The sequence below is a fragment of the Mustela erminea genome, chromosome 21 (genome assembly GCF_009829155.1).
Source record: "Mustela erminea isolate mMusErm1 chromosome 21, mMusErm1.Pri, whole genome shotgun sequence".
In the NCBI taxonomy this organism is placed as follows: domain Eukaryota; kingdom Metazoa; phylum Chordata; class Mammalia; order Carnivora; family Mustelidae; genus Mustela; species Mustela erminea.
Genome location: NC_045634.1, coordinates 39240834 through 39268053, shown reverse-complemented (window position 1 = coordinate 39268053; position 27220 = coordinate 39240834). Strand labels below are relative to the sequence as shown.

Genomic DNA, 27220 nt, shown 5'->3' with positions numbered 1-27220 from the left:
ATATCTTGAAAGAAGTTCCTGTGGCTGATATTGAAGAGGTTACTGCCTATGTTCTCCTCTAGGATTCTGATGGATTCCTGTCTCACGTTGAGGTCTTTTATCCATTTTGAGTTTATCTTTGTGTACAGTGTAAGAGAATGGTTGAGTTTCATTCTTCTACATATAGGGGACAGCCTCTTTTAAGAAATCACCTGCAGATGTTCTGCCATCTTACATGATATATTCCCTGACTACTTCTTTATGTAGTCTAGATATGAGCAGTTTTTTTAAAAAAGATTTTATTTATTTATTTGATAGTAGATGGAGAGGCAGGCAGAGAGAGAGAGAGAGAGGGAAGCAGGCTCCCCGCCGAGCAGAGAGCCCGACGCGGGACTCGATCCCAGGACCCCGAGATCATGACCCGAGCCGAAGGCAGCAGCTTAAACCACTGAGCCACCCAGGCGCCCCTAGATATGAGCAGTTTTAAAGCACAGGTTTTGCAAATGTCTTCTCCCACTCTGTGGGGAGAATGCTAATTTTTCTTCTCCCACTTTTCTTTTCCCACTCTGTCTCTTTGTTCTACCAGCAGCATCTTGGGTGGCCTGAGTCCGTAAAGGTGATGCAGCCCCACAGTACTTGTGTTGTCATCTAGCATTAGCATAGAGGCTGTGTTCTAGAAGCTTACAGTTTACCTTTATATTAGATCTGTAACATGCCTGAAGCTCTGTGCATGTGTGTGTGCACACGGGGTGGGGTCTGAGTCTAGATTTATTCCCTTTCCAAGTGGATATCCAAATGCTCCAAGTTGGGGAGGGAAAAAGTGTTTTATCTCAACATCTTAGGTTCTCCAGCTGAGGGCCTATGAAATTAGGCGGATGAAAGGAAGCTCAGGAAGAGGAGGACAGTCAGGATTTTACAGTATTGCATCACGCACATACACACACGTGCACTCAGGAGTCACTTGCAGGCATGGTGGGAACCTGGCCCACCCCCGCATCCGAGCACAGGGCAGTGAGTGAGTACGGAAGTGACCAGACAGGAAAGGACCCTGAGTGTGTTGGGCGGCCAAGGGCGGGAAAGTGGATGAGACACACGGAGAAGTGGCCAGTTGGAGTCGTGTATGAGGAAGATTCCCCGGTCTGTCTCCTCTCCCACTGATACAGGTCTGGAGTGTCCCCGGTGACCAACGTCTGTCCTTCCTGATCGAGGGGCAGGGACACATTTGCGAGTTTGTGTCCAGCTTTTAGACGGACAGGCAGCCAGGTCATTGGGCGGGCACCGGACTTGCCTTCAGCGGCAGGGAGACCTCATGCCAAAGCAGCCTGTTTGGGGGCGTGCCTGTTCCCCTCATGCAGCAGCGTTCCCTGAAGGGTCGTGCACTGCCCTGCGGCCCACAACGTCGACTGACATCCTGGTGGCTTCGCGCCAGGCGTTTTCCCGACTGCCTGTGGTTGGTCGCACCTGTGCTGGCCCATGCACCCTCCTTGGCCTGTGACGTGTCATGGTTTGTGGCGCTCCTGTGGATTCTTCCTGGGGCTGCCTTTCCCTTTCCGCACTTTGCATTTCCACAGGAGATTTCGAATCAGTGCGTCCAGTTTACAAAGAATGATTCCCTGGGATTTGACTGGCAACTTACTGAAGATGTAGGTTAAACATAATTTTCTCATCAGTTGTTGTTGTTACAGAACAATAAGATTTCACTAACCTCCTTTCTAGTAACATTGCTGTATTCACTTATTTATTCTATTTTTTTCAGTAGGTAATTTAGACTGTACATCCCAAGTAAGTTGGCTACAGATGCCAGTTTTACTTTTTTCCCCAGTTGTTTTATAACTTATTTTTTTAAGCTTCATTATACCATGGGACCTCCAGGAGCCAGTTGCACAGAAATGGTGACACTGGGAATCCACACTGTAGTCCTGAATTCAGCTAGGACTGGGGACTTCTGCTCTTTCTTTATTAAACATGATGTTTACTACAGGACATGTGTGTGCTCTTTATCAGGTGAAGAAAACTTTCTTTGACATTCTTAAATTTTGTATCATAAATCGAATTTTGTCTAGTACTTCTTATCAAGAGGAACATACAACTATTCTTTGTTCTTTAATATAGTGTTAAATTGGTTGATTTTTGAACGATAAGCCAAATTTACATTCCTGAAACCAATATTTTTTAAATATCCTTTGAAATACTGCATAATAATTGGTAATATTTCATTTAGGACTTTTGCATGCTGGAGTTTACAACACATTTGTCTGTTTATAACAGATTGCCTAATTTCATTTTTTAAGCCCTCTTCTTTGGAATGAATGTTAATCTGACCTCCAGACAAACTCTTGGGGGTATTTATTCCCTAAAAATTGGAAATATTTCTGTGGAAGCCATCTGCTTTTGTGGATCCTTTTACATGAAGAATTATAATTCCAGATTTCATTTTCTTACTGGACACAGGGTTGTTGAGGTCTCTTATTCTTGTGGCAGTTACTGTAAGTTGTGGTTTCCAAGGAATTTTTCCAGTTCACTTAATTTACGAATCTGTGACGTGACACTGTTCCTCCCAGCCTCTTAGAACCCTGGGACGCCCAGGGAGCCGACCTGCCGCGCGCAGAGCTGCTTTGGTTCACGTCCCTAATTAACCCTAATAGAGGTTTATGGACTTTATTAGTCTTTAAAGAAAACTATTTTCCTGGCTTTGTTGAATTTTCTTGAAGCTCTTTTTTCTATGAAATTAATTTCCGCCTTTACCTTGTGACTTTCCATTTGGTTTCCATCTGCTCTTGAACTTCTTGCGGTGTTGGGAGAAACTGTTGATGACTAGCCTCCCGGCTCGTAGGCTTGCAGTGACCGTGCGGACGCTTCTTAATGCTCGGGCTCGCGGTGTCGGGGAGTTTGGATGCTTGTACTTTTCATGACCGGTGGCTCAAAATATGGTTTAATTACCCCCAAACTATTATTTGGACAAGGAACTTTCAGACGTGTACTCCCTGGCCTTGTGTAGCTGCTCATTCACTAATTATCTCTTTTACAATGAAGTTCAAATTCCATTGCACCATAGGTGGAGCGTGACCTTGGATTGTGACCTTGGAGTGGCAAGGCCCTGGAGCCTGCTGGGGCACCACTCAGGGTCCAGCCTGTGTGGACAGCTCAGCCCGTGTCCTGTGGACACTGAGAATGGGGGGGTGTCTTATTCTTGGATTCAGGGCTCCGTGCACTTCCATAGCTCAGGATCATCAGTCCCCTTGTCTGCATCTTTCAGATCCATCTGGTCCTTTTTGTTTAATTTGTCAAGTTCATCAGATTATTTGACGTTTACTTTTCTCTTTTAGATTTGTCAGTTTGCGGTGCTCATAGTGTAGGGAGACGCGCCTTCTGACCGTTCGATTTCCCCGGTTTGTATCCCGAGGCTCCCTTCTTGTCTCACCAGTGGGGCAGCTTTCACGGTGCACCGGACGGTTGTGGAGGTGTGCTTCCCGGGGCTCGCACGTGTGCGCAGTTCCTCCTGCCTTTCTCCTTCCGGGCCTTCCCCACTCTGGTCCTTACGCTCTTGTCCCCGCACATGCTGCTCTGGGGCTTCATCGGTCTGACCTTCCTGTGAAATGTGGCTCCCTTGCGCTGGGACCCGAGTCCGCCGTCTCACGTCCATGCTCTTTGCACTTTGCAGTCGACGTTGTTTCTCCTTTTCCTGCTAATCAGCATCAGTTTTTCTTGTCGTGTCACCGTGTCACTGGCACGCCCCACCACTACCCTGCTGTCAGTGTCCACGAGAGTCACCACTGTCTTTCCGTTACTGGAAACTAATGGAGTGGCCTGTTCTTACTACTTCATGGCTGTGCAGAGGACTTCCACGTCTTAGCTGCTTTTGTTTCCTCCAGTCATAAGTTCAAATTCTGCACAGTGTTTGAGTGCAGCAGGACAACGGTCTTCCTCCGTGTACTTGGCGTCCATATACGCTTGTTTGGCTTCACATGTGCCTTTCTTTTCTCTCTCTCTCTCTCTCTCTCTTTTTTTTTTTTAATTTATTTGACAGGCAGAGATCACAAGTAGGCAGAGCAGCAGAGAGAGGAGTAAGCAGGCTCCCTGCTGAGCAGAGAGCCCGATGCGGGGCTGGATCCCAGGACCCTGGGATAATGACCTGAGCCGAAGGCAGAGGCTTCAACCCACTGCGCCCCCAGGCGCCCCCGCATGTGCCTCTCTCGGCTCTTCACTCTCTCTCCCTCCGTTCCTCGTCTTTGTCCGGGATCGTGCTCCTTCTCCCTGGAGACTGGCTTTCCCAGGCCTCTGTTGGCAACAAATTCTTTCCCTTTCAGTTCGCCCAGAAATATCTTCATTTTGCTTTTTCTTTTTGAAGGCCATTTCCCCACACCACAGACTTGTAGACTGGCCATCATGTTCCTTCAGCTTTTTAAGGATGTCTCCTGCCATCTCCGTGTGTATGGGGCAGACGGTGTTGCATGGGGCGCAGTTACTTGTCTCTGGCTTCTCAGCATCGTCCCTCTGGGTGCTGCAAGCTCGCTGTGCTCCCAGGCCCGTCCGCAGGGCCCTGCTCTGCCCTGGGACAGTGCAGGGCTCAGTGACAGTCCTGGGAGGGCCAGAGATGCAGGCTGCCAGCAGGGCACTATTCCAGTTCACCTTCTGTGGCTCCCTGGAAGTGTGAGGGCAGCAGAGCAGTCCCTCCCCCTCCCCATGGCGTCCCCAGTCCCTCCCCGCTGCATCCTCAGACTGCCCCATGGTGTCCCTGGCCCGTCCCTGCTGTGTCCTCAGCACCGGGAGCTTCTCTGAGGTCCCGGAGGAGCAACAAGAGGACAGAACACAGCACTTTCTGAGAAGCAGATGTGAGTCATGAATGTCAGGTGTGAAACGCAGGATCCATGTTTGTAGACCAGGTACGCAGTGCTGTGAGCGCCTGGCATGCCAGAGACCACGCTCTGTGTCACCCTGCCACTGCTTCTCTGTCAGCCGCTGTTTCTGACTTTAAAAATAATATCACCACGAAAAACGTGCGGTCTTGCGTTCTCAGATAATCTCAGCCGGCTGGTGTCATTCCTTCTGTGGTGTTTGGCGTGTTTGCACGGGTGTGCGAACACACCTACACAGCCGCCGCTGTCACCGTTTGGACGTGGCTGGCCCACTGTCGCCATCTACAGCACCTCGGCCCCGTTTCCCCGTCGCACGGACTCCCTCCCAGGTCCTGTCCGTGAGTGCGGGCTCGTGTCCCCACTGAAGGCGGTTTTACTCAACTATGTCATTCTTCAACACGTGGGTTACACAAGTTTTTAGAAACTTCTATTGGTATTGTTTCTAGAAGTCTCTTTGTACAAAAACCTTCAACTTCCCACCTGGCGATTTCATCAGGATTCATTATTAGAAGTAAAATTACAGGATTAAATGTTGCAAACATTTTTAAGGCTCATGATCTCTAAAGACAAGTGTGAGTCAGAACACAGTGGTGTTCTCCTGGGCAGTTTATGACTACTGCTTCCACTGCAGCCTCACTAGCCTTACGTTCTAGATCATTTTTAACCTTTCCCAAATGAAAAGGCAACAATGGTGTCTTGTTTTAATTTGCATCCCTTTGCTTCCTAGAGGGGCACATGCCTGTGCAAATATTTACTTGCTATTTATATTTCTTTTGTAAATTTTATTTGCAAACTTTGAATTTATTTGCTCTGAGAATTAGTGATTTCTTTACAATTTTCTAAGAATTCTTTGTAAAATGTGGATATTAACAGTTTTTGTTGTTGTGGAAAGTATGTGTCCTATTGCCCTTGGGTCCGTTTATTTGCTGAACACTTAGAATGCAGCGGGGAAGGAATCATCTCGCCTCAGAGAGACTTTACATGCTCACATGGGATAAATGCGACCTCGGAAGCTGAATAGCGGTGATTTCTGTTGTATTCTATTATCTGGTTCTGGTAAAACAAGAACATATGTCTTCAGTTTTTTCCCTTGTGGGGAGGAAAAGTAATTTTCTTTCTCCCCTTCGGAGTTCTTGGCCAAAACCTCTGTAATACAGACAGACCGAGGCGAGAAAGACAGACGCGTGTTCACACACACATTTCCTGCTCACACAGGGGAGACTCCAGGAGGATGAGCAGCTCCCCACGGTAGCATAGAATTCAGAGTTAAATGCCATCTGTGTAGCAAAGTGATGAGACCTGCCTTTAGGAGACGCGGGGCCCTGGGAAGAGCGCTGGGAGGCACGGCCGTTGGTGACAGAGTCTTGGGTGGGGACTGTTGCGTATGTGATCAAAGGAGCGAGACTGATACAAAGCAAAGGTCGAACAAAGCTTTATTTCGTGCCAAGCATCGAGAATCAAGCTGACCGGCCGGGGCTGCCCCTTATGAAGAGGCGACCCCTCCCTGCCTTACCGACTAACTTTTAAAGGGCAAGGGCCCTGTGGTTGGGCCTGGCCACACACAGGTGGCCAATGACATTGCAACACACAGAGAAAGCTGCCCAGTCATGCTAGGTCACACACGGGTGACCAATTAAATTACAATTTCCCTAGTAGACATTTGACCCAGCCTATCACCTTGGGCAGAATTGGCGCCCAAAAGGCTCCCAAAGGGCAGGGCCCATACTCCTTGGTAGCTGGGGAGACAGTGTGCGCCCTCACTGACTGAATACCTCCACCTGGCCTGACCCACTCTTGTATCTGGGCTTTGTTACCTAGGAGTGGTTTCTGGGACTTGTTTTTAGGTAAGTTCCTCTGGGGGCGGGCAGGGTCAGTTTAAGTTGTACTACATAAACAATGAAATCACTGTTTAACCAGTTGGAATTACACTGGCTAAATAGGCCCTTACAGGACGACATCCAGTCTCCTGGCCTGTGACAAGCATCCATCCCCCGGGCCGGTCAGACTTCAGAGAGGGGATGGGTGACCACTGGTTCCTTTAGAGGGTCTGTCTTTAGGCAGACGAGGGGCATTCAGAGAAAGCCTCTCCACGCACTTGCTGTTTTTCCAGTACCTTCTGCTCACAATAATCAGTCGGCCCAGCAGCATGTTTTGTGGTGTGTCTTGAGCTCCTATAGCCCTATTTTGGGGTGGCATCTTCCGCTCCTTTTCACACTTGACACTGTTCTCTGAATGGTTTGTGAAAGGTGAAGCCGGGAGCAAGGCTCTGGTGGACCAGAAGTCTTTGTCGGATGTGGACAGTTCCCACGCAGGAAGGGTCGGTGTGGGGGTGTGTCTTGATGAGGTGGCTGCGGTGACACGCAGATCCAAAGCAGCAAAGCACGGGGACCTGCCCCCCATCTCTCTGTATCTTTCCAGCACCAGCCTCTTCCCCGGAAGCAGACGTGAGCAGCCCCATCCCAAGCCAGGCAGCCAGGCTCCATCACTGCCTGCCTCTTAGGGGCTGTGTGTTTCCTCCGAGCAGCTGTCCATCTTGCTCTGCATTTGCTTCTGAAATGACAGTGAACATGAGTTGGCAGGTCTTTGAAGTGTGGATGTGTGCCCAAACATTTTTTTTTGATGCTGTACTTGGCACTCACTGAAAGTGTAAGTCATTCTAAAGAGAGTTAAAAATGAGATTTACCTCCTTTACTCGTGCCTACGCATCTCCCAGAAGCAAAGATGCGATTTCAAGAGTATTGCATTTGTCAGAATGCTTCTGTTTTCTGCTCTGAAACTGACCTCACGCAGTCTCCTCTGGGCCTGACCGACAGAGGTCCGTCTTGCTTGGACTCCGGCGTCGCGTGATGTCGGCCAGACTAGCTGGCTGCTCTCCATCTGCACACACAGGCCCAGGTCCTGATTCAGAGCATGTCTGGATAGTGGTCCCAGTCCTCAGAAGGAAAAATCAAGTTCTGACCTTGGCTGCTTCTGAATCAGACCTCCTCTATGCCGGGGCGATAAACACGGTCAGGTGAGGGTTCTGCAAAATGTGTTGTCTGCCCCTTCATATAAAGTCACGGGCTTATTGAATCATCAGAGCACGTGTCACAGTCACTGCGTCTCTGTGCGCAGAGCAGAACGCCTGTTGGACGTGTGCTTATTACCCAAGTCTTCCTCTGCTGCTCACTGAGTGCACGGAGTCCGGCTCTATCGGGAGAAGTGGAGAGGTCCTGTCTGTTTACTTACTCTGCGTTATGTTTTCTTTCCTTTTTTTGTTCATGAGTGAAAGCCACAGACTGATGTCTTTGATTTTACTTTCCGCAGCCATTTTGGAATGAGACTCTAATGAGAACCAATCCATCAAAATTAGGCCTTTCTGGTTTGCCAGACCATTACCACTACTTTAAGTCATTAGCTCTGCTGAGTCGCACACATTTACAGCCGTGATTATTAAGAAATAGTGGAGTGTTCTTCAGAAACTCCACAGACTGAAATCTCTAAGCTCATTTAGGCCTTTCCCTGAGTGAAGTGTGGATAGTGTGAAAATATGTTCATCTGTGGAGAGGCTGTCTCCTCCATGCACACGGCCAAGTCTGGCCTGTCTTCTAGTGCTTTGCTTCTTTCGTGTTTTCTGGAAAAAAACAAACAAACAAACAAAAAAAAACAAACCCATTGAAAAAGAAAGCAGAAAAGAAGGGAAAGAAAGAAAAATCAGGAGAGAGAAACAAGAGAATTTAAATGGGCTTAATTTGGTGTTTAGTTTTCTTCCGTGGCTTTCTTTGCCTTATGTTATAGTAAGAACAGCTCTTTATTTGCAGATAATTCACCTAAAAGGGGAGTCACCGCTACTGTTTTCAACAGAACAGAGGCACATGCAAAAAAATAATGTTTTAATAGATTCGTTTTGGGACAAAAATTCCCATATCTCTTAGGCAGGTGTTAGTCACTGTGTGACCAAGAAAAAATAGAGGAGTTGATAGACCAGGTCCCCAAGGGAGAATCTTTGAACCTAGGATTGCTGTCATTTGTTTTGCTGTGTATTTTACATTTTGCTCAAATGACTTTGTAATTACCCTGTACATTACTGTGATGCCTTCAGTCCTTCAAATGTCCGAGTGCAGCCACCCGGTTTGACGCCGTTGGGGGTCTGCAGTGTGCCCCCCATTTGAAGCTGCCCCGAATTGTATAAAGCTCGTGGCTGCTGGGTGTTCACAGAGGCCGAACCTCTGTCTTGTGTGACGGCGACTTCAGAGTTGGGGGATCCAGAGTCACCCAGTTTACACGAGGCCTCGTCCTAAATCCTGATGCTGCTCCTTTGACGTTCAAGCTTCGAACACTTGCTATTCTGCCTGAGGTCAGCTGGTGTCACACTAGTGGGGACCGGGTGAGCAGATCCCGGCAGGTGCCACAGAAGTCATGACACATTCCTGGTTTCTCCGTTCCTTGAGCAAGCTCAGCCCAGGGACCTCTGCCCTCTGGGGTCAGGGGACAGGATCACTGCCTGGCACTGCAGGTGGGGAGATGCTGCGGCCGCGCTTCAGTTCTGGCTCCCGAGAGACTCTCATCAGCCTTGCATTACCCTTCCGGAGTCTGAATACAGCTGCCATTCGGCTCTTGCATCCCAGGTGCTCTGTAAACAAGAGCTCTGGTGGTTTGCCTCACTCGCCGCGTCTGGCTGACCGCAGCCTACCTCTAGGACTTTCCGTGTGGTGCCTCTTCCGGCCATAGCCTTTCTCTGCTTCAAGCTCGCTTCCTGCATTGTGCCTTCTTTCGTGATGCTGCTTTTCAAAGATTTTATCTATCTCTCTATCTTTCTAGAGCAGGAGAGAGAGAGAGTGCAGGCACGTGCTGAGGGGCAGAGGGGAAGGAGACGCCCAAGCCGACTCCATGCTGAGCACCGAGCCCAGCGTGCGGCTCAGTCCCAGACCCTCAGATCAGGACCTGAGCTGAAATCGGAAGTCAGATCTCAACCAACTGAGCTGCCCAGGTGCCCCCGTGATGGTTCTTAAGGGTGGCTGCCCGCAGAGCAGTGTGTTTCTCTTGAGGAAGGCCAGCCACGTCAGCATCTGAGGTTCTGCCCAACCAGCTTTCTCCTTGTTTCCTTGGCTGTGGTGCTCTGGAGATGTGCCCAGGACAGGACAGGGATGTCCCGGGGCCCCACGGGGAAGCCAGGAGCTCAGTGTGAATGACACTGGTCGGCAGGCCAGTGAGAACAGGTGAATGTCTTGGAAAAGATCTGTAGGCAAAGGAAGCAAGTGCAAAGTCAGAATCTCCCCTTCTTGGTGTGTAAAACTGAACACACTCAGGTGTTAAGGCCAATAAGTGTAATTAAAATTAGTTTTGTGTCATACAAGGAAATATTTGGGACCTTGAGAATATTCTGCTCTTGCTGAAGCTCAGCTCCATAGACAGACCTCCCCGCAGACAGACGCCGGCTCTGCCCTCTCCGCCTTGAGAGCACGAACAGTGGCAATCAGATCCCTACTCCGACGCGCCCTTCCTTAAGTAGGCTTAATTACTCTGTGTTTATGACAATCAAGAGCGTAGCGGCTCTCCTCTGTGGCTGGTGGATTCATTCGGAGGGTACCGGCATCGCAGCTGGCTCTGGAGAGCCCCCGGGGCTCCTGCTTTCTCTCTGGGGCACGACCGGTCCACCTTTTCCCGGGAGTCGAGCCGCTTCCTGAGGCGGGTGCGTGTGCGTGTGCGTGTGCGTTCGCCCTCGGGGGCACGCACGCAGTTCCAGCAGCGGGGAAGGGCCCGCGCCGCTGTCCACGAGAGCACAGTGCTGACTGCTTGCGGGACGTCAGCAGGCTTGCCGGGGACTCCGAGGCATGTGGCCGTGGGAGGCGCTCTGGAAGTCTGTCGCCGCAGAGTCGTGGTGTTTGGTCTTTGCCGTGAAGGATTCAGTGGTGCTCGTGGCCACGTGCCCATGAAGAGCGCTGTGTGTGCGGGGGGAGGCTGCTCTCCGGAGACGCTGGCTGTCGTCGAGACACATCAGCTGGTTTCTGAACATCTTCTGAGTGCCACTGGGGTCTTCCCATCTCTCCTGACATTCTTCCAAACACGGAGCATTTTTCGACTGAATTGAGTTTGTTTTGGAGGAATGAATTTTGCCTCTCCACGATTCCGAGGCAGTGTCTCATGGTGATTTCCACCGTTGCTCAGACCTGCCTCTTTCCAAGCCAGTCAGTGCAGCCCCGGCGGAGGGACAGGGCTGGGGAGCTGGTCGTGCTCCCTTCTCGCAGAGAACAGTGTTGGTGTCCAGACCGAGGCTGCCCTGAGCCCCACCGGTCCCAGACGACCGTGGCGTGTGGCCGAGGGATTGAAGGTAAAAACAGCACAGAACCTGACCCTTCTGTCATGCATGCATGCAGGCACACTCATGCACACACAGCGCACTCACACACATGCACGTGTGCATGCACACTTATGCTCTCAAACGTGTGCACACATATTCACACATGCACCGCACACCTGTGCACACTCATGCATATGGTACTCCTGCACATGTGCATAATCCTGCACACATAATGCACATTCACTGACACGCACACTCACACACTTGCACACACGTGTGCACGTGCACGTACACACGTGTGCTCACGTACATGCACGTGTACATGTGTACACCCGCATACACTTGCACTCAGAGACACATGTTCACAAGTATACATGAATGTTTACATGAGAACACTTGCACACACCCGCACACCGACATGCGTACATGTGCAGAGTTCACAGGCACATATCTGCACTCACACCTGCATGTCCATGCAATGTACCACAGTACACATGTTCACATACTTGCACACCTGCACACTCAGATGCCCACACATCACTCACGTGTACACTCATACATGCGCATGCATGTTCACCACCACACACCTGCACATTCACATGCGTACACTCCTACACGCACACACGTGTTCACACATCACACTCACATAGTACAGTCCTGCACATGTCCACACACACAGTGCATACTCGTGCACTCTTACACGTGCAGACATGCATGTTCACACACACACATGCACATCCGTGTGTACACTCCCACATGCACACACATGTTCACACATGCACACACATGTTTGCACACATACACGGGCATTCGTGTGTTCGCTCCTACGTGCACACACGTGTTCACACACACACATGCACAACCGTGGGTACACTCCTACACGCACACACATATTCGCACCATACGTGTGTGAACATGTGTGTAGTTCACTCCTACATGCACACACATGTTCACACATGCACATTCACATAGTACAGTCCTGCACACATGTCCACACACACACTCACACGTGCATACTCGTGCACTCTTACGTGTGCAGACATGCATGTTCACACACATACATACACATCCGTGTGTACACTCCTACACACATGTCCACACACATGTGCACACGTGTTCACACACATGCACACCCGTGTGTACAGTCCTACACGCACACACACGTCCACCCACACGCGCACACGTGCTCACACACATACATGCACCAGTGCACCTTCAACTGCTTTACTTTGTATCCCCACATGACACTTATCTTCCAGGAAATGGTTTCCTGAGGTTCAGAGGCCCCGAGTCCCCCAGGTGGATGCCTAAACCCGTTTATTCCCCAACGGGAAGACATTTGCCAAGTGTATGTAATGGTAGTTAGCAGGTTTGATGTCAGGTCTGTGTCTCGGAGTTGGAAATAGTCGCCATTTCTGTAACGCCTCCTCATCTGTGCGGCAGGCGCCATGACATCACGACAACTGAGCCAGCGTGCTTTCCTGTGCACACTTAGAATCTAGGCACACCCACTGACCTGGCTGCAGTTACTAGCTGGCTGTGACGGGACACTTCCTGGCAGCTTGAGATGTCAGGTTCGACAATCATGCACACAGACCACACGGGGGTTCCGGGGCCAGTGTGTTAGCTGTTAGTGCCGAGTACACTGCTGCGAGTTCTCGGCTGCTGCCTGCGGGAAGGGTCCTCGTCCATGTGGCTCCAGAGGCCAGGATGTGGCCCAGTTGTGGTCGCCGCGGGCATGTTCCTGAAGGCACACGGACTACTCTGGTCACTTCCAAAACATTCCACACACTGCTGCTCTTGTACCCTGGTGCCTAGAACTTGCTTGCACACTTACACCCTGTGGCCTGGGCACCTGGAAATGTCATTTACTCTCTGGCAAGTGAAGAGCTTTCCTCCATGTTGGTGCTGTGCGGCCAAGCTGGAGGGCACGGGACAGAGTGATGGGGCCAGTCGGGTGGCTTGTGGCATTGTCTCAGCCCCTGTGGGTGGGATCACCTGTGCAGGGTCTGCTCCGGAATTTCCGTGGCTCTGTCCCAGGCAGACGGATTAAGGACAGCACTGTGATTGTGCCCTGTCTGTCCGTAGCTCTTGTGTCCGTGTGTCCCGCATCAGTCGTCTGGGTGCCCGACACGTGAGTCCAGTACTGGCTTGGTGCTGTCCCACACCCTCTGCTGCCAGATTTAGCACGTCCGATGGCACACTCGAGATCTTCATTGCGTGTTGCTCTCCCAACTCCACGTCCCATCTCTGGGTGGCAGCCTTCCCTTCCATGCGGTTTGGTCAGATGAGCCGAGGGTCTCCTTGACCCTTGACCTCTTAATCAGTGATTATCAGGGCCTGCTAGCCGTGGCTCGGGTAGCCTGGCTGTATGACCGGTGCCATTGCCCCTGCTGTCCCCTTCTGTAGAGCACGTGCATGCAGAAGCTCTCCCCCATGCAGAAGCTCCCCCCCATGCAGAAGCTCCACGCAGTTTCCCTGGCCCCGCTGAGGAGCCCATATGGAGAGAAGGTGCAGCGGCGCTGTCACCAGAGCTGATGACAGCGGGTCTGCCCGGTGCCCGTGCAGCCCCTCAGGGATGGCTGTGGGTGGGAGAGGGCTCTGCTCTCGGGGCCCCTGCCCGGCCCTGGCTTCTCCTGGGAACTTCTGAACTCGTAGCACCCACCCCCACTGTGCCCCAGACCTGGCAACAGTAACAGCAAGGCTGTCGTTGCATGTGCAAATAGAGCCCATGCCAGGAACCCCTGAGAGCTGCGTTCCCTTTCCGTGAGGTCACAGATGCTTCTTCTGATGAGGTCGCTCTCTGGATGGGAGGATGGGGTGTGGTGTTTTGTCACGTGTAGGGGAGACTTGTAACCTAGCAGATGACGGAGTGGCTTGACTGGAACGGAGGAGAAAGACACCCCCGAGTGTTGTCACAATGGATCTGCGGCAGGAGTGGCTCAGCAGCCGGTCACTTTGTCCGTGGCCAGTGTCCTGCCCTTGTGACTCTACCCCTAGGCGCCCTTGTCACCTGCCTGATACCGCCTGACTCTGCCATGACCCCACACCTGGGGAGCACCCTGGGATGCACACTTGGAGGACATTTTGGTCATGTTTGTGCCCTGAGCATCTCCGCTGCCATCCCTGTGACGGTGCACACTGGGCTTCCGCCACACCCCCTTGAACAAGCGCGCGAGCATGCGCGCCACAGGCCATCCTCCAGCCAGGCCATCCCTCCCTCCGACCACTCCCCGCCTCCCAGGGGCCGTCGTCTTCCCGTAAGGTCACCGGGCTTTCACTGGGTGAGGCTGGTGAGGACTGTGACAGACGGGGCGGTCCCCCAACTTTCTTGGAGAGGGAAACGGAGAGGGCGCGGTGACCTGCTCTGCCTGCTGCTCCTCAGCACCCGTGATGTCATTCATAAACCTTCGGAATTCATTCTAAAATTGTCCAGCGGAACTTTCCAAAAAAAGCGTGTATTGCAGGAGTTTATTTCGGGCAGCAGCTTTGCGATGCTGTGTAGGCAGGTTGCTAGGCAACCCCCCCCCCACCGCCGCCCAGTGCTGAATAAGCAGGGCAGGAAGGGAAGATGCGCGGGGCTCCCGGTCCCGGCCAGGCGCGGCTCCTTCTGGCTCCGGACCCGTGGGGCCTCCATGTGGCGGACACAGCAGAACCCGTGGGGCCTCCATGTGGCCGACACAGCAGAATCCCCTCCAAGCCTCAGTTTTTCCGGGTTGTAAAGTTCCCATGTTTCAGGCTGTTTTGGACTGCCGGTGTCTCTGCTAGTATCCTCTGAGCTCCCTGCTTTCAGAGCATGGCGTGGACCTCTGGTCCAGCTGGAAGCCAGCAGTGTGTCCGTGAAGTACGGGCGCCACAGAGGGAAAAGCGTGGACTCTGCCCATGTCTGTGGGATGCATGCGCCCGGCCCTGCTGCTCTGGGACCAGTGGCTCGGCATCCTGAACACAGGCTCGGCCAGCGCCGTTGCAGAGCGCAGTGTCCCTGTTCCGTAGACAGACCGCACACAGATGTGGGCTCACACTGCAGGGCAGTGGCTGGGCAGGCACTATAGGGCAGGAGCCAGGGGCTGCCAAGTTTTAGGATTTATTACCTTGGCTTTAACGTAATTTATGTGAGTGTAAGTTCGTAATGCCCCATTGTTAAGAGCAGCCATGTTTAAAACACCCGGCTCATGTCGTTCTGGAGAATGTAGTCGCCTGCTCTCCGGATCCCTGGGCGAGCCGCTGGGGCACTCAGTGGATGGTCCCTGTGGCCAACACTTGCCCCCTCACCCCTGCTGAGGCCTCATCATGGGGGAGGCACTGCTCCCAGCCCCAGGAGTCAACAGGTGCACCTGCGAGCATCTGCCCACAGCCAGAGGCTCAGTTGGCTCCATGGCAGGACCGCGGGGGCTCAGCTTTCTTGGGACGAAGGTGAGTTGGCCGAAGCCAAAGAGCTGGACAGAGAGATGGCGGCTGGCTTCCTGCAGCTGACGAGAGGCGGGCGGTCCCCAGGCGAGCTCTCTGCCCACCATTCTTCACCTCCCATCTGACCCTGACCTGGCTCTTCCCGCCTGCTAATTCGAGCCGCCTCCTTTTGTCACCTGGGGTGTTCTGGCCAATCCAGAGGCTTTCTTGGTTCCACCCCTCAGATCTCGTTGGACCGTCCCCTCCTATTAGGACGCAGCGACCCAGCACAGCTGGGTGTTCTCTTTGCATTTCTCTCCGTCTCTGGCCCATCCTCGACGGGCCCCGGGAGCTCTTCTCGGCCCCTGCTGCGTCGTTACATTCACTCTGTGGCCAGCCCACCTACTCTCGCGGCTCTGTGATGAGCTTATTACAGGCCCTGTTGAGGTATGCGTCCCCCCTCAGCACTGGCCGTGCTTCCCCAGGCCCAGCGTGACCCCTTGTGGCAGCCCGAGGACCGAGCCAGCGCGTCCGTGTGGACTGGGCAGCATCAGCCCTGCCGGCCTCCCCTTGTGCTTTCTCCACCTTCAGACGCACCTGCCTCCTTGGGAGGGTGTGATCTCACTTCCGCCTGCGAACATTGTCTGTCCCTCATCATCCTGTGACTCCGTCCTTGAGCTCTGTCTTGTCCGTTGGGCTCCCAGAACACCCCAGGCATGGTGGCTTCTCTCTGCTCTAGAGGTTGGACATCCAGGATCCAGGTGTGGGCAGATCTGGGGGTCTGCTGAGGCCTCTTCCTGGTTCATGGACGGTGTCTTCTCACCATGTCATCACATGGAGGAGAGGCTGTGGGCTCTGGGGTCTCTCTGATGAGGCCCCTGCACCCATCACAGGGCCCCTACTCTCACGCCTCAACCCCTCTGTAAGGCCCTCCATCCCATCATATCTGGGAGTCAGGTGTTGGCGTGTGAGTTTGGGGGGGGGAAACAGGCATTGGGTCTACATTGCAGAAAATGCTGTGTTTGAGGCTGGGCCCATGGCCCGCCCCCTCTCTGTGCGGGCTTGTATGTGCACAGCCTGCACGCCCACACACGGCCACACCACTGGCTTTCCTCAAAGACCCCACGCCCCCGGTTCGGCCATGTGGCCATGGAGACTTCAGTGAGCAGGTGAAGCCCCCCACTCTGTGGGATGCCGTGGGGTCAGTCGGGCTCCGTGAGAAAACTCTCGACGGCTTCTGCCTCTTTCTTTCTTCCTCCCGTCTACCAGCGCCAGTGCACTGCCCCAGCCTGCGCTCCGCACGCCCACCCCTCCAGCAGCTCCCGCCTACCGCCTTCCCATGTCTGCTTCCGCCCTCTGTCTCCTTTCTAATCACACCTGCACTGGGGGTAGCGTGAGGGCAGCGGTAGGGAGTGGGGGAGTGGGCGACAGACACGGTGGCCCTCGGGGTGGCGCCCGCCTTCACCCCCTGACTTGTGACCCCGTCGCCTGGGGGAAGAGGCCTCCTTCCCCAGGAAGGGTCTGGACGCTGCTCATCATGGAGCCTTCAGAAAAGGCCTCATGGTGCCTGTGCTGAGCACTCTGCCCTCTCAACACACAGGTCTGCACATGTCTTCGGGACACTGGTGGCCAAAACCTTGAGTCTGGCTGGCAGTGCCTTCTCCCAGCCGGTGGGGAGTGTGTCTCTTGGGGTGTCGTTGATGGGATAGCACAGTCAAGGGCTTGTAAACAGCACCTAATGCTCGCTGGTGGTTCTGGAACCTGGACACCTGGGATCTAGGGCCTGGGGAGGAGGTCTTCCTGGTTTGTAGATGCTGTCTTCGTGCCAAGTCCTGATGTGGGTGGCGTGGAGCTCATGTCTCCTGTTACGGGGGCAGTGAGCCCATCATGAAGACGGCACCCCCGTGACCTCACTGCCTCCCAGAAGCACCCCTCCCGACACCATGAGGTTCAGTGAACGCCCACTGGGTGAACGAGTGGACAGAAAGGTGGACGTGTGAGGCTCTAAAAATATCCGCTGAGCTAGTGGACAGACGGATGGACGCATGGGTGAGCCAGCGGATGGATGGACGGACGCAAGGGGGATGGTGGCCCTGGCAGGTGAGTGCGGATGTGGAGAGGCTTCAGAGCCCTGGGTGCCGTAAGAGGCCGTGTCACGGCAGTCCACACAGACACCTGACTCCTTCGCCCGCACCATCTCCCGGTCGCATCCTGATGGGGATAAGCTTGGGAAAGCCGCCCTACTTGGGCCTCTGACATCCTGGTTTCTGCAGCTCCTCTGGCCCAGGGCCGTTTCTGCAGCTGCGGTTTCCTCCCCCATCCGTGTCCCTGACGACTCCGTCTTCCACTCAGTGAGTCATGCTCTTAAAATAGCTGAGCACTCTTTGAAGGGGGGCGTGTGAGTGTGAAGGGCTGTCCCCCCGAGCCTCCACGGGCCAGGCAGCGTCCAGGAGGACACCAGCACACCATTCCGCTACTCCATCCCGTGAGCCTTCCGGGCACCGGGCCATCCCTCCTTTGGCACGAACCCCTAGGAGCTGCCTCCCCAGATTCCCACAAGGGTCTGCCTTCATGCCGGGAGCTGGGTGTGTGTGGTCTTCCCACTTGGCCCTTTCTCACTGAGAGAGCCAAAGCCGCTGTGGAGATGTCTCCACATTGGGATCTCCCAGGAGGCGGGGAGTGGCTGCTGTGTTGGACGCTGCTTGGGGCGGCAGTTAAACCGCATCTGCTTTTGACCTTGTGCTGAGCCAGAGTCGGGGCTGCACAGTGCATCTTGACCTCCTTCGGTCCCGAGATTGGCTCTGTGGCTTGGGTGGCCTTGGGGAGAAGCAGTAAGTGGTCCAGCGCTGCACAGCTGCTGAACGGCAGAGTCGGGGGCGGAGGGGAGGTCTGCCAACTTCCAAAGCACGCTGTGGGAGAGGTCGTCTGTCCCGTACTCCGCCAGGGAGAGCGTTGCCCACGGTCCCTGAAATCCGGTCCTTGTGCCCCAGCTCAGTGCCTCTGATGGCTGCTGGGAGCTCCCATCTGGTGGCCTCATTAAGAGCCACGTGGTGTGGACGTGACACCTCGTGGCACTAGGGGAGGGGCCTCCTCCTCCCCATTGCTGCCACGAAGAGGCTGAGCCTCAGGACGACTGCACTGCTCACGCAGCGTCCTGAGTGGGTTAGTTGTGCCATTGGACGTCGTCACCCATCCCGACAGTTAACCTTTCCATGGGTTCTCTCTGCCCCAGCCCCGCCCAGGTCTGGCTGTGGCCGCACCCGGGGGCTGCTGGGGTGTAGAGATTCCTGGAGGAGCTGCTGGCGTTCAGTTAATCAAGGATATTCTGACTTGCTCTGCTTTCTCTTTTGGTCTGTTCTGGGCTTTGGGATTTACTGGTAGTAGCGAGAATGCAGTATTCCTGCATTATTCCAGGTCTGGTAATGGCTGAGGCCAGGCACACAAGGACAGGAGAGCCAGACGGCACTGCCTGCCCAGTGCACATTCACACTTGGCACGTGCACATGATGGACCACATGACTTAGGCGACATAGTTCTCATTTTAAGGCCAGTTGGGGGCTCCATCAACACTGGCAACTAGCATAAACTTCGTAGGACAGCCACGGACCCTTGCTTCCAGGAGGCTCTGTCCCCAAGAAATTCAGTGTCACTTTTGGGGACACAAGCTCAGAGGGTTAAATTACGATCCGAAACCAGACATCTCAACTTTTTGGTCTGTGGCCCACTTAGGTCTGAAGTTTGTATTCACCTGCTCGGAAACCGCACTGACCAGTGTCCGCATTAGACTGGGTTTTGCAGGCCTGGTGGCCACTGGCAGGTCTGCCGTGAGCCGCAGCGTCGGAGGTTGATATGCACTTGCTGTGTCAGTCTTGGTGGCTCCCACCAGCAGGTCCTCCTTGGCGTAGGTCGTAAGTGGCAGGTTCTTCGTCGAACTAAAAATAACACATGACAGCATCACATAGAATAAGCCCCTGACAGGTGCCCGGCCTTTCCTAACTTAAACACTTCCCATCAACTGCTTCACACGCGAGTCCGAGAGGAGATGAGGGGCCTCATGTGTCTGAGCCTTTGGTGGGCCCCGGGCCATGCCCAGGGGGCTTCTGAGCTGCAGCTCATTCCGGGGCACCCGGGAAGGTAGAAGTTGTCCTCCTCACTGTTCTGTCTCAGCAGCGTCTGCGCGACGTAGGGCACAGGTGCTGGTTTCCAGGTGAGGACACTGGGCCCGAGAAGCAAACTTCCCGCCCCAGCGCGCATGCAGGGACGGGGCGGCAGAGCCGAGACACACGCACACACATCCCGGCAGGTCGTTCCGCTCCTCCTGAGGGGCCGTGCTGCCGCGCACTCGCGGGCCGTTGGCAGAGTCCCTGATGCCATGTTTGGTCAGTCTGAACTTGCCAGTTAACATAAATCAGTTACTATTTTGTTAATGAGCTGAAAGAGCGCTGTGGCTCCCACGTACGTTGTTGCAGCGCGCGCTGAGCGAGCACAGTGTCCGCGCTCCCACGCTGCATGGCCCCGAGCCAGTGGCAGGTACCGTGACTACATGTGCGCCTCTGTGTGGGCTGAGCATGCTGTGGTCTGTCGTTCCTCTTGTGACGTGTGTGCTGAAATGTCCCGTCTATGCTTGAGAATGCCGACTTTCGTGTATGCGCGATTGATAGCTGATACCACCACGCCCCGAATAACTTGGGGTTACTAATCAATTCAGCAGATGACTGTGCATTGTAGGGGACGTATACGAGTCACTCTAGAACCTGTGTTTAAATGTAGAAATTGCTCTTTTCGTGGGCAACAATGATTGAATGATTGGCTTTCTGTAGACATCACCCCACTTTTGCCAATTGCTCAGAGCCACCGACCGCCACCAGTCCCTGATGCTCATGGACACGGCGTGGTGGGCGGTGGCGTTGCCCTTGGCAACTGGCGGCTGTGTGAGGGGCCACGTGGACGCCAGCGGCTCATCTCACACCAGCCCCTGGGAGTTCGTCAGGACTCAGTGCACACCGACAACTGTACACTTTACTTTCTTGTGTATTGATCACTTTAGGGGATCACTTTAGTGGAACCTTTCCCTCCCATTTATCAAAGGACATGAGTAGAAGGTCGGGCCTGCCCCATGGAACTGAAGCTGACTAAAATCAAAGGCAATCTCCGCGGACTGACCCTGTTCAAAGGTACGCGACCCTCCAAAAGGGGGTCATTTCCTTTCTGTGTTTCTGTGCAGATGCGGGGTCCTGAGCATTGGCACTGAAGAGAGAGGTTTGTTCGGGAATAGACAGCGGGTGCCATCCTGTTACACTTGAGAGGCAGAAAGCAGACCTGTCATTTTATATCTTCTAGGGATTTTTATGACTTTTAAGAAGTTACCTGATATAAAAAACACAGAAAATGCTGTGGTCCCTACATTTACTTGTGAACCTCTTGTAATTTCGATTTTTTTTTGTTCTTGCTCCGACTGTGAAATCAAATGCTCACTCTGTGTTCTCGAATGTCTCTTATTCTTTTGCCCTTTAAAGAAAGTGTTGTTGTTAAACTTTGTGAAGATAAGGTATCAGGAAGAATGAAAGTGGTTTTTAAAGGAAACTGTATTTCCAGAATCGGTGTGTTCTGTGAGATGGAGGACGTGTCTTGGTTTCTGGGGTGCATCGCGCACGGCAAATCAATCAGCACAAAGTGACGGAGACTTGGTCACGTCGGAACGCTGTGCCGGCTCCCGGGAGCCGTGGTTCTCGTTGCCGGGTCTCCAGGGAGTTACGTGTGAGACTGGACAGCTCGTAACCAGCACGTGCCGGCGTGCTCAGCCTTCCGCCCAAGTGGGTCCAAAGTCTCTGAGACAAGACGAGGAAACACTTGGTCTTTCCCGGTACGTTCTCATCCTGCGTGTGGTCAGCGAGGTCGCGCTGCGCTGTGGTCCTGCGATCTCCGTCACCGATGGGGAATGAGGGCGGCATTCAGGGAATAGATGAGGGCTTTTCCTGGCTTTCCTGATTCCCCTGGATGGGGGTGAACAGCAGCCCAGCCTGGCCGTTACCTGTAGGCCATTCTGCAGGTCACCTGACCCAGGTGCCCCGGGTCCGTTCTCAGGAGGACTGAGGGTGCCCCTTGTGAAAGCGTCAGGTGTCTTGTGTGTGTAGAAGCATCTGAACGTGAGGGGGCACCCCCTCACCTTGTTTTTGCTGATGATGACAGTAAAGGCACTCCTCCCATGGGTGTGACCATGAGAGTGGCCTGGAATCCACACACCTGGTCCCCAGGAGTCCTGGACCCTTGTCCTGCTGTTGGGTGCTGTTGGGTCCTGCTGTTGGGTGCCACGTGGCCGCATCATGTGCAGATTGTTGGGTTAGAGGTCCACACATGGTTGCAGCAAACACTCGTAGAGAAGGGTATCCCCTTGTTGGACACCCTCTGGACACTCCAGCATGTCCAGGGCCACACAGTCCTCTGTTCCCAGATTCTCCAAGCCATGGGAGCCAGGGGACAGCACCCTCGGGGCCCAGCCAGGGCACAGTGGGTCTTGCCTTCCCGTTTTCTGGGATGTGTGCATAGGAGACCTTCTCCGGCCTTGGGGATTTCTTTTCAGTTTGAGGAGCCTTTTGTGATTATGTTGCTGTCAGTGGAGAAGGAGGTAGTGCGGGGGTTTATCTGCCCTGGATCTCCCACTCAGATTACCAACATCGAGGCAGTGACTTAGTTCTTCCACAGAGAGATTCCAGGAGCCCTCCCTCTGGCTCCCCCTCTGGCTTTTACCTCGATCTGTGTGCTGGAGAAGGCTCACTGCGGGGCCGGGGGCCCCGAGGCCAGTGAGGTGCACCTTCCAAAGCACCAAGTCACGCAGCCCTGGGTCTCGTCATGACAGACTCTCCCCGGGGGGTGTGGAGACACGGCCTTTTCCAGTGTTTTGAAGACCAGCCTGGACTCTGTGTCTGCGTGGGTCGTGTTTGTTCTCAGACCTCATTCTGGCAACCAGGTAAGTGAGCACGGGTGACAACACGGGGTTCTCCCTTAACGAATGATGCCCCAACCCAAGTTCTAGCAAAAATAGACCATGGTCTCAAGAGTCTTGCTGAAAGTGTATAATTGTAGAGTATCTAGTGGGTCTATTTCTGTGCAGGCCATTGCTGACGGCATCCAAGGAAGACAGGGTGTTCTCCCCGGCCGGCAAGGACAGGGTTGGTTTGGTGGTGACCAGCAATGATAACGAAGGTCTCGTGGTGACACCTGGGCTGAATGGTGGTCATTTGTCAGCACAAATCTGTCTCCCCGTGCAGAGCTGTGCTCCCGGGTGGCCAGCCACTGGCTCACACACGAGTAAGTAACCCTGCCCAGGGCACTCACCGTGCTGCCGGGGTGCAGGCGGCGGGCAGGCGCGTGGCTTCAGTCTTTCAGGCAGTGGGAGAGTTTACTGAGCCTCTCAGCTTCCAGATCAAAGATTCTCCCAAATGGGGATTGGGAAGCCGAAACTCGCTCAGAGCCAATAGAGCAGGTGTGATGGCCTCAGCCTGAGGTTGGGAGGGGCAGGGTCCGTACACGTGCGTGACCACCCCCTTGGGGAAGCACTTTCACAGCCACATTAAAAGTCCGCCAGCCAACTGCATGCCGACATGGCCTGATCGTTGGCAGACCTCTCTGCACGGAGCCCGCAGGGACGCTTCTCCTGGTGCAGTGAGTGCGTGGGGCCAGAGCCACGGGCTGTGTGTATCTGGACTCCATGGAGGCTGGTGCTTCCCCAGAGGGCCTGGTCCGTGCCCCGTGGCCTGGCCGGAGTTCATTCACACGTAGGCTAGAGTCCCTGTGTGTCGGCAGGGGCACCTGCCCAGCACGCCGGTCGGAGACCGCATATGCCTGCTGTGTGCTGGCGTCTGTGAGGACACGTTTTCCGCGGCTGTGACGTGAGCCTCAGCCGTGGCTGAGGTCTTCCCACAGCCGTGGTGGACACACTGCTACCTCAGGGACAGGCACTCAGGTCTCAGCAAGGGAGAACAAATCCTTCCAGGGAGCTCTTTCCTCTGACTCAAGGAAAACAGGCAACTCCCTCACTTTCTGTCAGGAGTAGAAATTGCAAATACAGGAAAAATCAAATGGGTTTCAAAATTTTCAGAATCTGAACGGTACAGCAGTCTCATAATTGTGTGTGCTCTTTAGCGTGAATGATCTGTAATGTGGATATACACGTCTCAACCCCAAATTAGGGCTCAGAGTTCATGGTGGTTTTGGGGTGTATTTTTATTGTGCATTTCATGACCTCCAAGCCATGATGCAGCTTTGGAATAGGTCGTCTGTATAGAATCCCCTGACTCAGGGAGGGCAGGCTGAGTGTGGCTGTTTGCACGGCTCTGTGCCTACTGAATTATGCTTGGTGTTTACCCAAGTGGGGCCGCTAGCCCCACGTTTCCACCGTGGGTGCTGCCACCACCACGTGCCGGCCTCAAGAAAGCCACGGGGACAGACTGTGTGGTGTTAGTGATGCCGAATGGGACCAAAATGCCTCATAGTCGTGGATGAAATGGATGAACTGAAGTCACGTCGCTGCTGTAGGTGCTGGCGGCGCCGGTCCCAGGAGGCTTTCTGCAGCCTGGTGTGCTCCTGTGGTCCCATGGACCCCCGTGCCGCCAGCAGCTGATTCCCCAGGCCCAGTGCTGGGACCCGTCCCAAGGGGACACCAGCTGCAGTGCAGGGCACTCCTAAGTGTGAGGCTCAGGGCAGAGGGCTCCGCACACAGAGTGTCGTTGCACAGCTGAGCACAGGTGGGATGGGGCGGCGAGAGGGCCTGGTGGGGAGCAGGGAACGGAGAATACGCAGGTCTAATGTCCTTGGGGAAGGTAGTGTGGCTTCCTTAGGTGCAGTGGGGTGAGGGGGGAAGCAGACCTCCCGAGAATAAGACAGGGACAGAGGACAGGCGGGAAGGCTGCTGGTCTGCTCAGCCCCAGGGCTGCCTCGGGCTGTGCCCCCCGAGTGGACCTCTGCACCCACCTACCCTGGGCTTCATCTGTTGGTGTTCTGTATGGTCCTTGCAGAAGATGTTTCCCAAGGGCTCCATCACCATGACAATGTCTGCGACCACATCTTATGTGGGAGCCACAGAGGTCCCCTGACCCCTCATGGCTTCTCCTTTTGGGATACACGGAGCCGGACTCAGCCCCATGGGAGGTTCAGCCTGTGCTGTCTCTATGGAAGGTGTCACGGGGCTGCCACTGAACTCCCAAGTGTTCGTGGGGCATCTTCTGGGGCCTGAAGGTCAGAGACTGGAAGTGAGAACGAAGGGACGAAAGCTACCAGCAGCTGTGTCCCCAGAGCGAGACCTGAGGTCTGGGACCAGTCCTGCATATCCCCACCATGTTGTTTGTAAAGGTTTCCATGCTGCCTCCCTGAGGCCAAAACACAGTGAATGTGGGGTGCTAGTGCGGAGGTCGGGAGGCCTCCCCACACACTCACAGTGGGCCTGCCCTCGGCTTTAGCCCAGTGTGGGCTTCCTGGAGGACGCAGCTGTGAGTTCGCAGACCGGCAAAGCCTCATGGTTGCAGGTTTTGCGGTAAGGGGGCGAAGGTCCCCAGACAGGCAGTCTGGCGCGGCAGATTCTGCCGGGGGAAGAATCCCCACTGTTCCCCACCCGCCCTCGGCAACGAGGACGCAGATCCCCTGACCTGGGTGTGCCACAGGCTCCGGAGCGGGAACGCAGGCACCACGGACTTGCACAGTCTGTTACTTGTCATTGGCGTGAACTCTGCCGTGCTGATGCAGTTAGCGGACTCGTTCCTTCATCAGGTGCTTATTCGAGGGTGTCCTTGTCGCCGGGCACCGTCCGGCTGCCACAGTCTCTCAGCGATCGAAGCAGGACGTGATGGCATCCCTCGGTTGCTGTACTTGGTGTGAATAGCACTTTTGTTTTTAAAAGTTTCACTTTTATTTGTCAAAATTACGTTTCCAGCTCGGTGGTTTCCCACACACATTTTACAAATAATGTGATGAAGATTTGCTTTTTCATTTAAAAAAAGACACAAATTTTCAAAACTTATAGCTCTTGTTACCTTGATTTTTCTCCTGTGTTTCTAAAATGCCTAATTTCTCTATGCAAAATTTTAGAAAGTGACTTGTTTGCAGGAAGATTCAGTGTTTCTCCCACATTTTAGGTAACAGCACACTTTACCTGAGGAATCGTGTGCACTGCTGAGGTTTTTGTCATTGTGGACTTCTCCCGTCTGGCACAGCCAGGAAGAAACTTGGCTGGTTCGTGAGAATGTGACCAAGACTCTCCTGGGCTTTGTCTGTGGAGGCGGCTGCCCAGTTGATTCACTGGGGCACCTGCCGCCCTCCCTGTGTCACACCCTCCCTCCCCACAGGGGGCTGGGCTGGAGGCGAGGTCATCGTGTGTGCACCTGGCTTGGTGTGCACCTGTCTACAGACCTGTGCCTTGGCCCCAGCCAAGGCCTCGACCTGGCCGGTCTGATCTCAGAGGTCAGCACTTGGTGGGAGCTCTGGCTGTTGAGCTTTGAAGGAGGGTCCCGTCCGGTGGGGAAGGACAGCCTTACTCTGCTCGCCCAGGCGTTCTCATAGACGGGGAGACCACTCGTGCCGGATGTCTCCAGTTTACTGGTGTCTAGAATTGCAAGGATTTTACCCTTTGGGGGATGTGAGGTTCCATGTCAACATCGTATGATAATGTAATCAGGTCAGAAACAGAAGGTCCCCAGTGATGACCAGGATGGCTCCCAGCTTCCCACGGATGGATGGTGGTATTTAAGCATCTTCTATGTTTCGAAGGAAAAACCCAGCATTTATGAAAACCTCCTAATAAATGTTTCCACAAACAAAACAAAAGAAAAACAAAAACCAAGTGGACACGTTGATTTCACAGGACGAAATCACTCCCAGGGTTCCGTGAGCTGGATCACAGTCTCCTAGACGGGAAAGCCGCGCAGCTTGCCGGCCTCAGAGTCGCTGCTACCTGGATGTTCTGCCACGATGCTCTGTCTGTTTTCCTCCGCTTGCTCTGGCCACTGTGGTGATGGCCGCGTGGTCACAGCCCTGCAGGGAAGGGCCGGGCACGACAAGGCAGAAGCGGCCCTGGTAGATGCCTGGCTCACAGCCCGCTGCTGGGCATGAGCGTCAAGCCCTCAGTGTTTCTCCGTGGGTGGCCTGAGGCAGAGCACGTAGCAGCCCCACGGTGCCCTCACAGTAAGAGCCACCTTGTTTCCTGGGGGTGATTCTAAATGACCCACGCTGGGTTAACACTTAAAAGTAACCCACATGTAATTTCAGCTGTTTTGTACGTACAACAGTGGCATTCCTTTGGGTAGATGATGTGAAAACCTCTCAGAAACTGGGGACTCTGGACCTGCCGGCTCCTGGTCTTCTGCTGTGCAGGGCATCCATCCACCTGATAGACACCCGCCATCCTCCAGGCGGGCCTGGGACACCAGATCACATGTGAAGGACGTGGTCTGGTCCCCCGTGAGCTCTGGGCTGGGCCAGTTGCTGGGTCCCACCTCAAGAGACGTGCTGGTGTCCAAGACATTCCTCGGCTGCTGTGGGGTCAGAGTCAGGGTCTGAACACCAAGGAGGCCCCAGGGTAGGGAAGCCCCATGGACCGTGAGCGCGCGCTGAAGACCTGCTAGGAACTGGGCTTTCCATAAATCTAAGGAGAAGAAGAGCAGGAGGAAGAAGTACACTGTTTGGGAATGCAGGGAGTCTCCGCACACGTCCTCGGGGCCCGGCGCCCGTC

At 54.1% G+C, this 27220-nt stretch overlaps 1 protein-coding gene across 5 annotated transcripts in view; it reads left to right on the top strand.

The window, feature by feature from the left end:
• The window catches only part of DLGAP2 (DLG associated protein 2), a 779475-nt gene that overhangs the window by 350950 nt on the left and 401305 nt on the right, over window positions 1–27220 (top strand). For 2 of the 5 annotated variants that reach the window (XM_032329113.1, XM_032329111.1), the window contains exon 2: window positions 20549–20675. The exons of the other annotated variants lie outside the window; for them this stretch is intronic. In XM_032329113.1, coding sequence (XP_032185004.1) covers window positions 20618–20675 — 58 coding nt within the window. In that variant the 5' untranslated portion in view covers window positions 20549–20617. The remainder of the gene's footprint in view (window positions 1–20548; window positions 20676–27220) is intronic. 5 annotated transcript variants of the gene reach the window in all.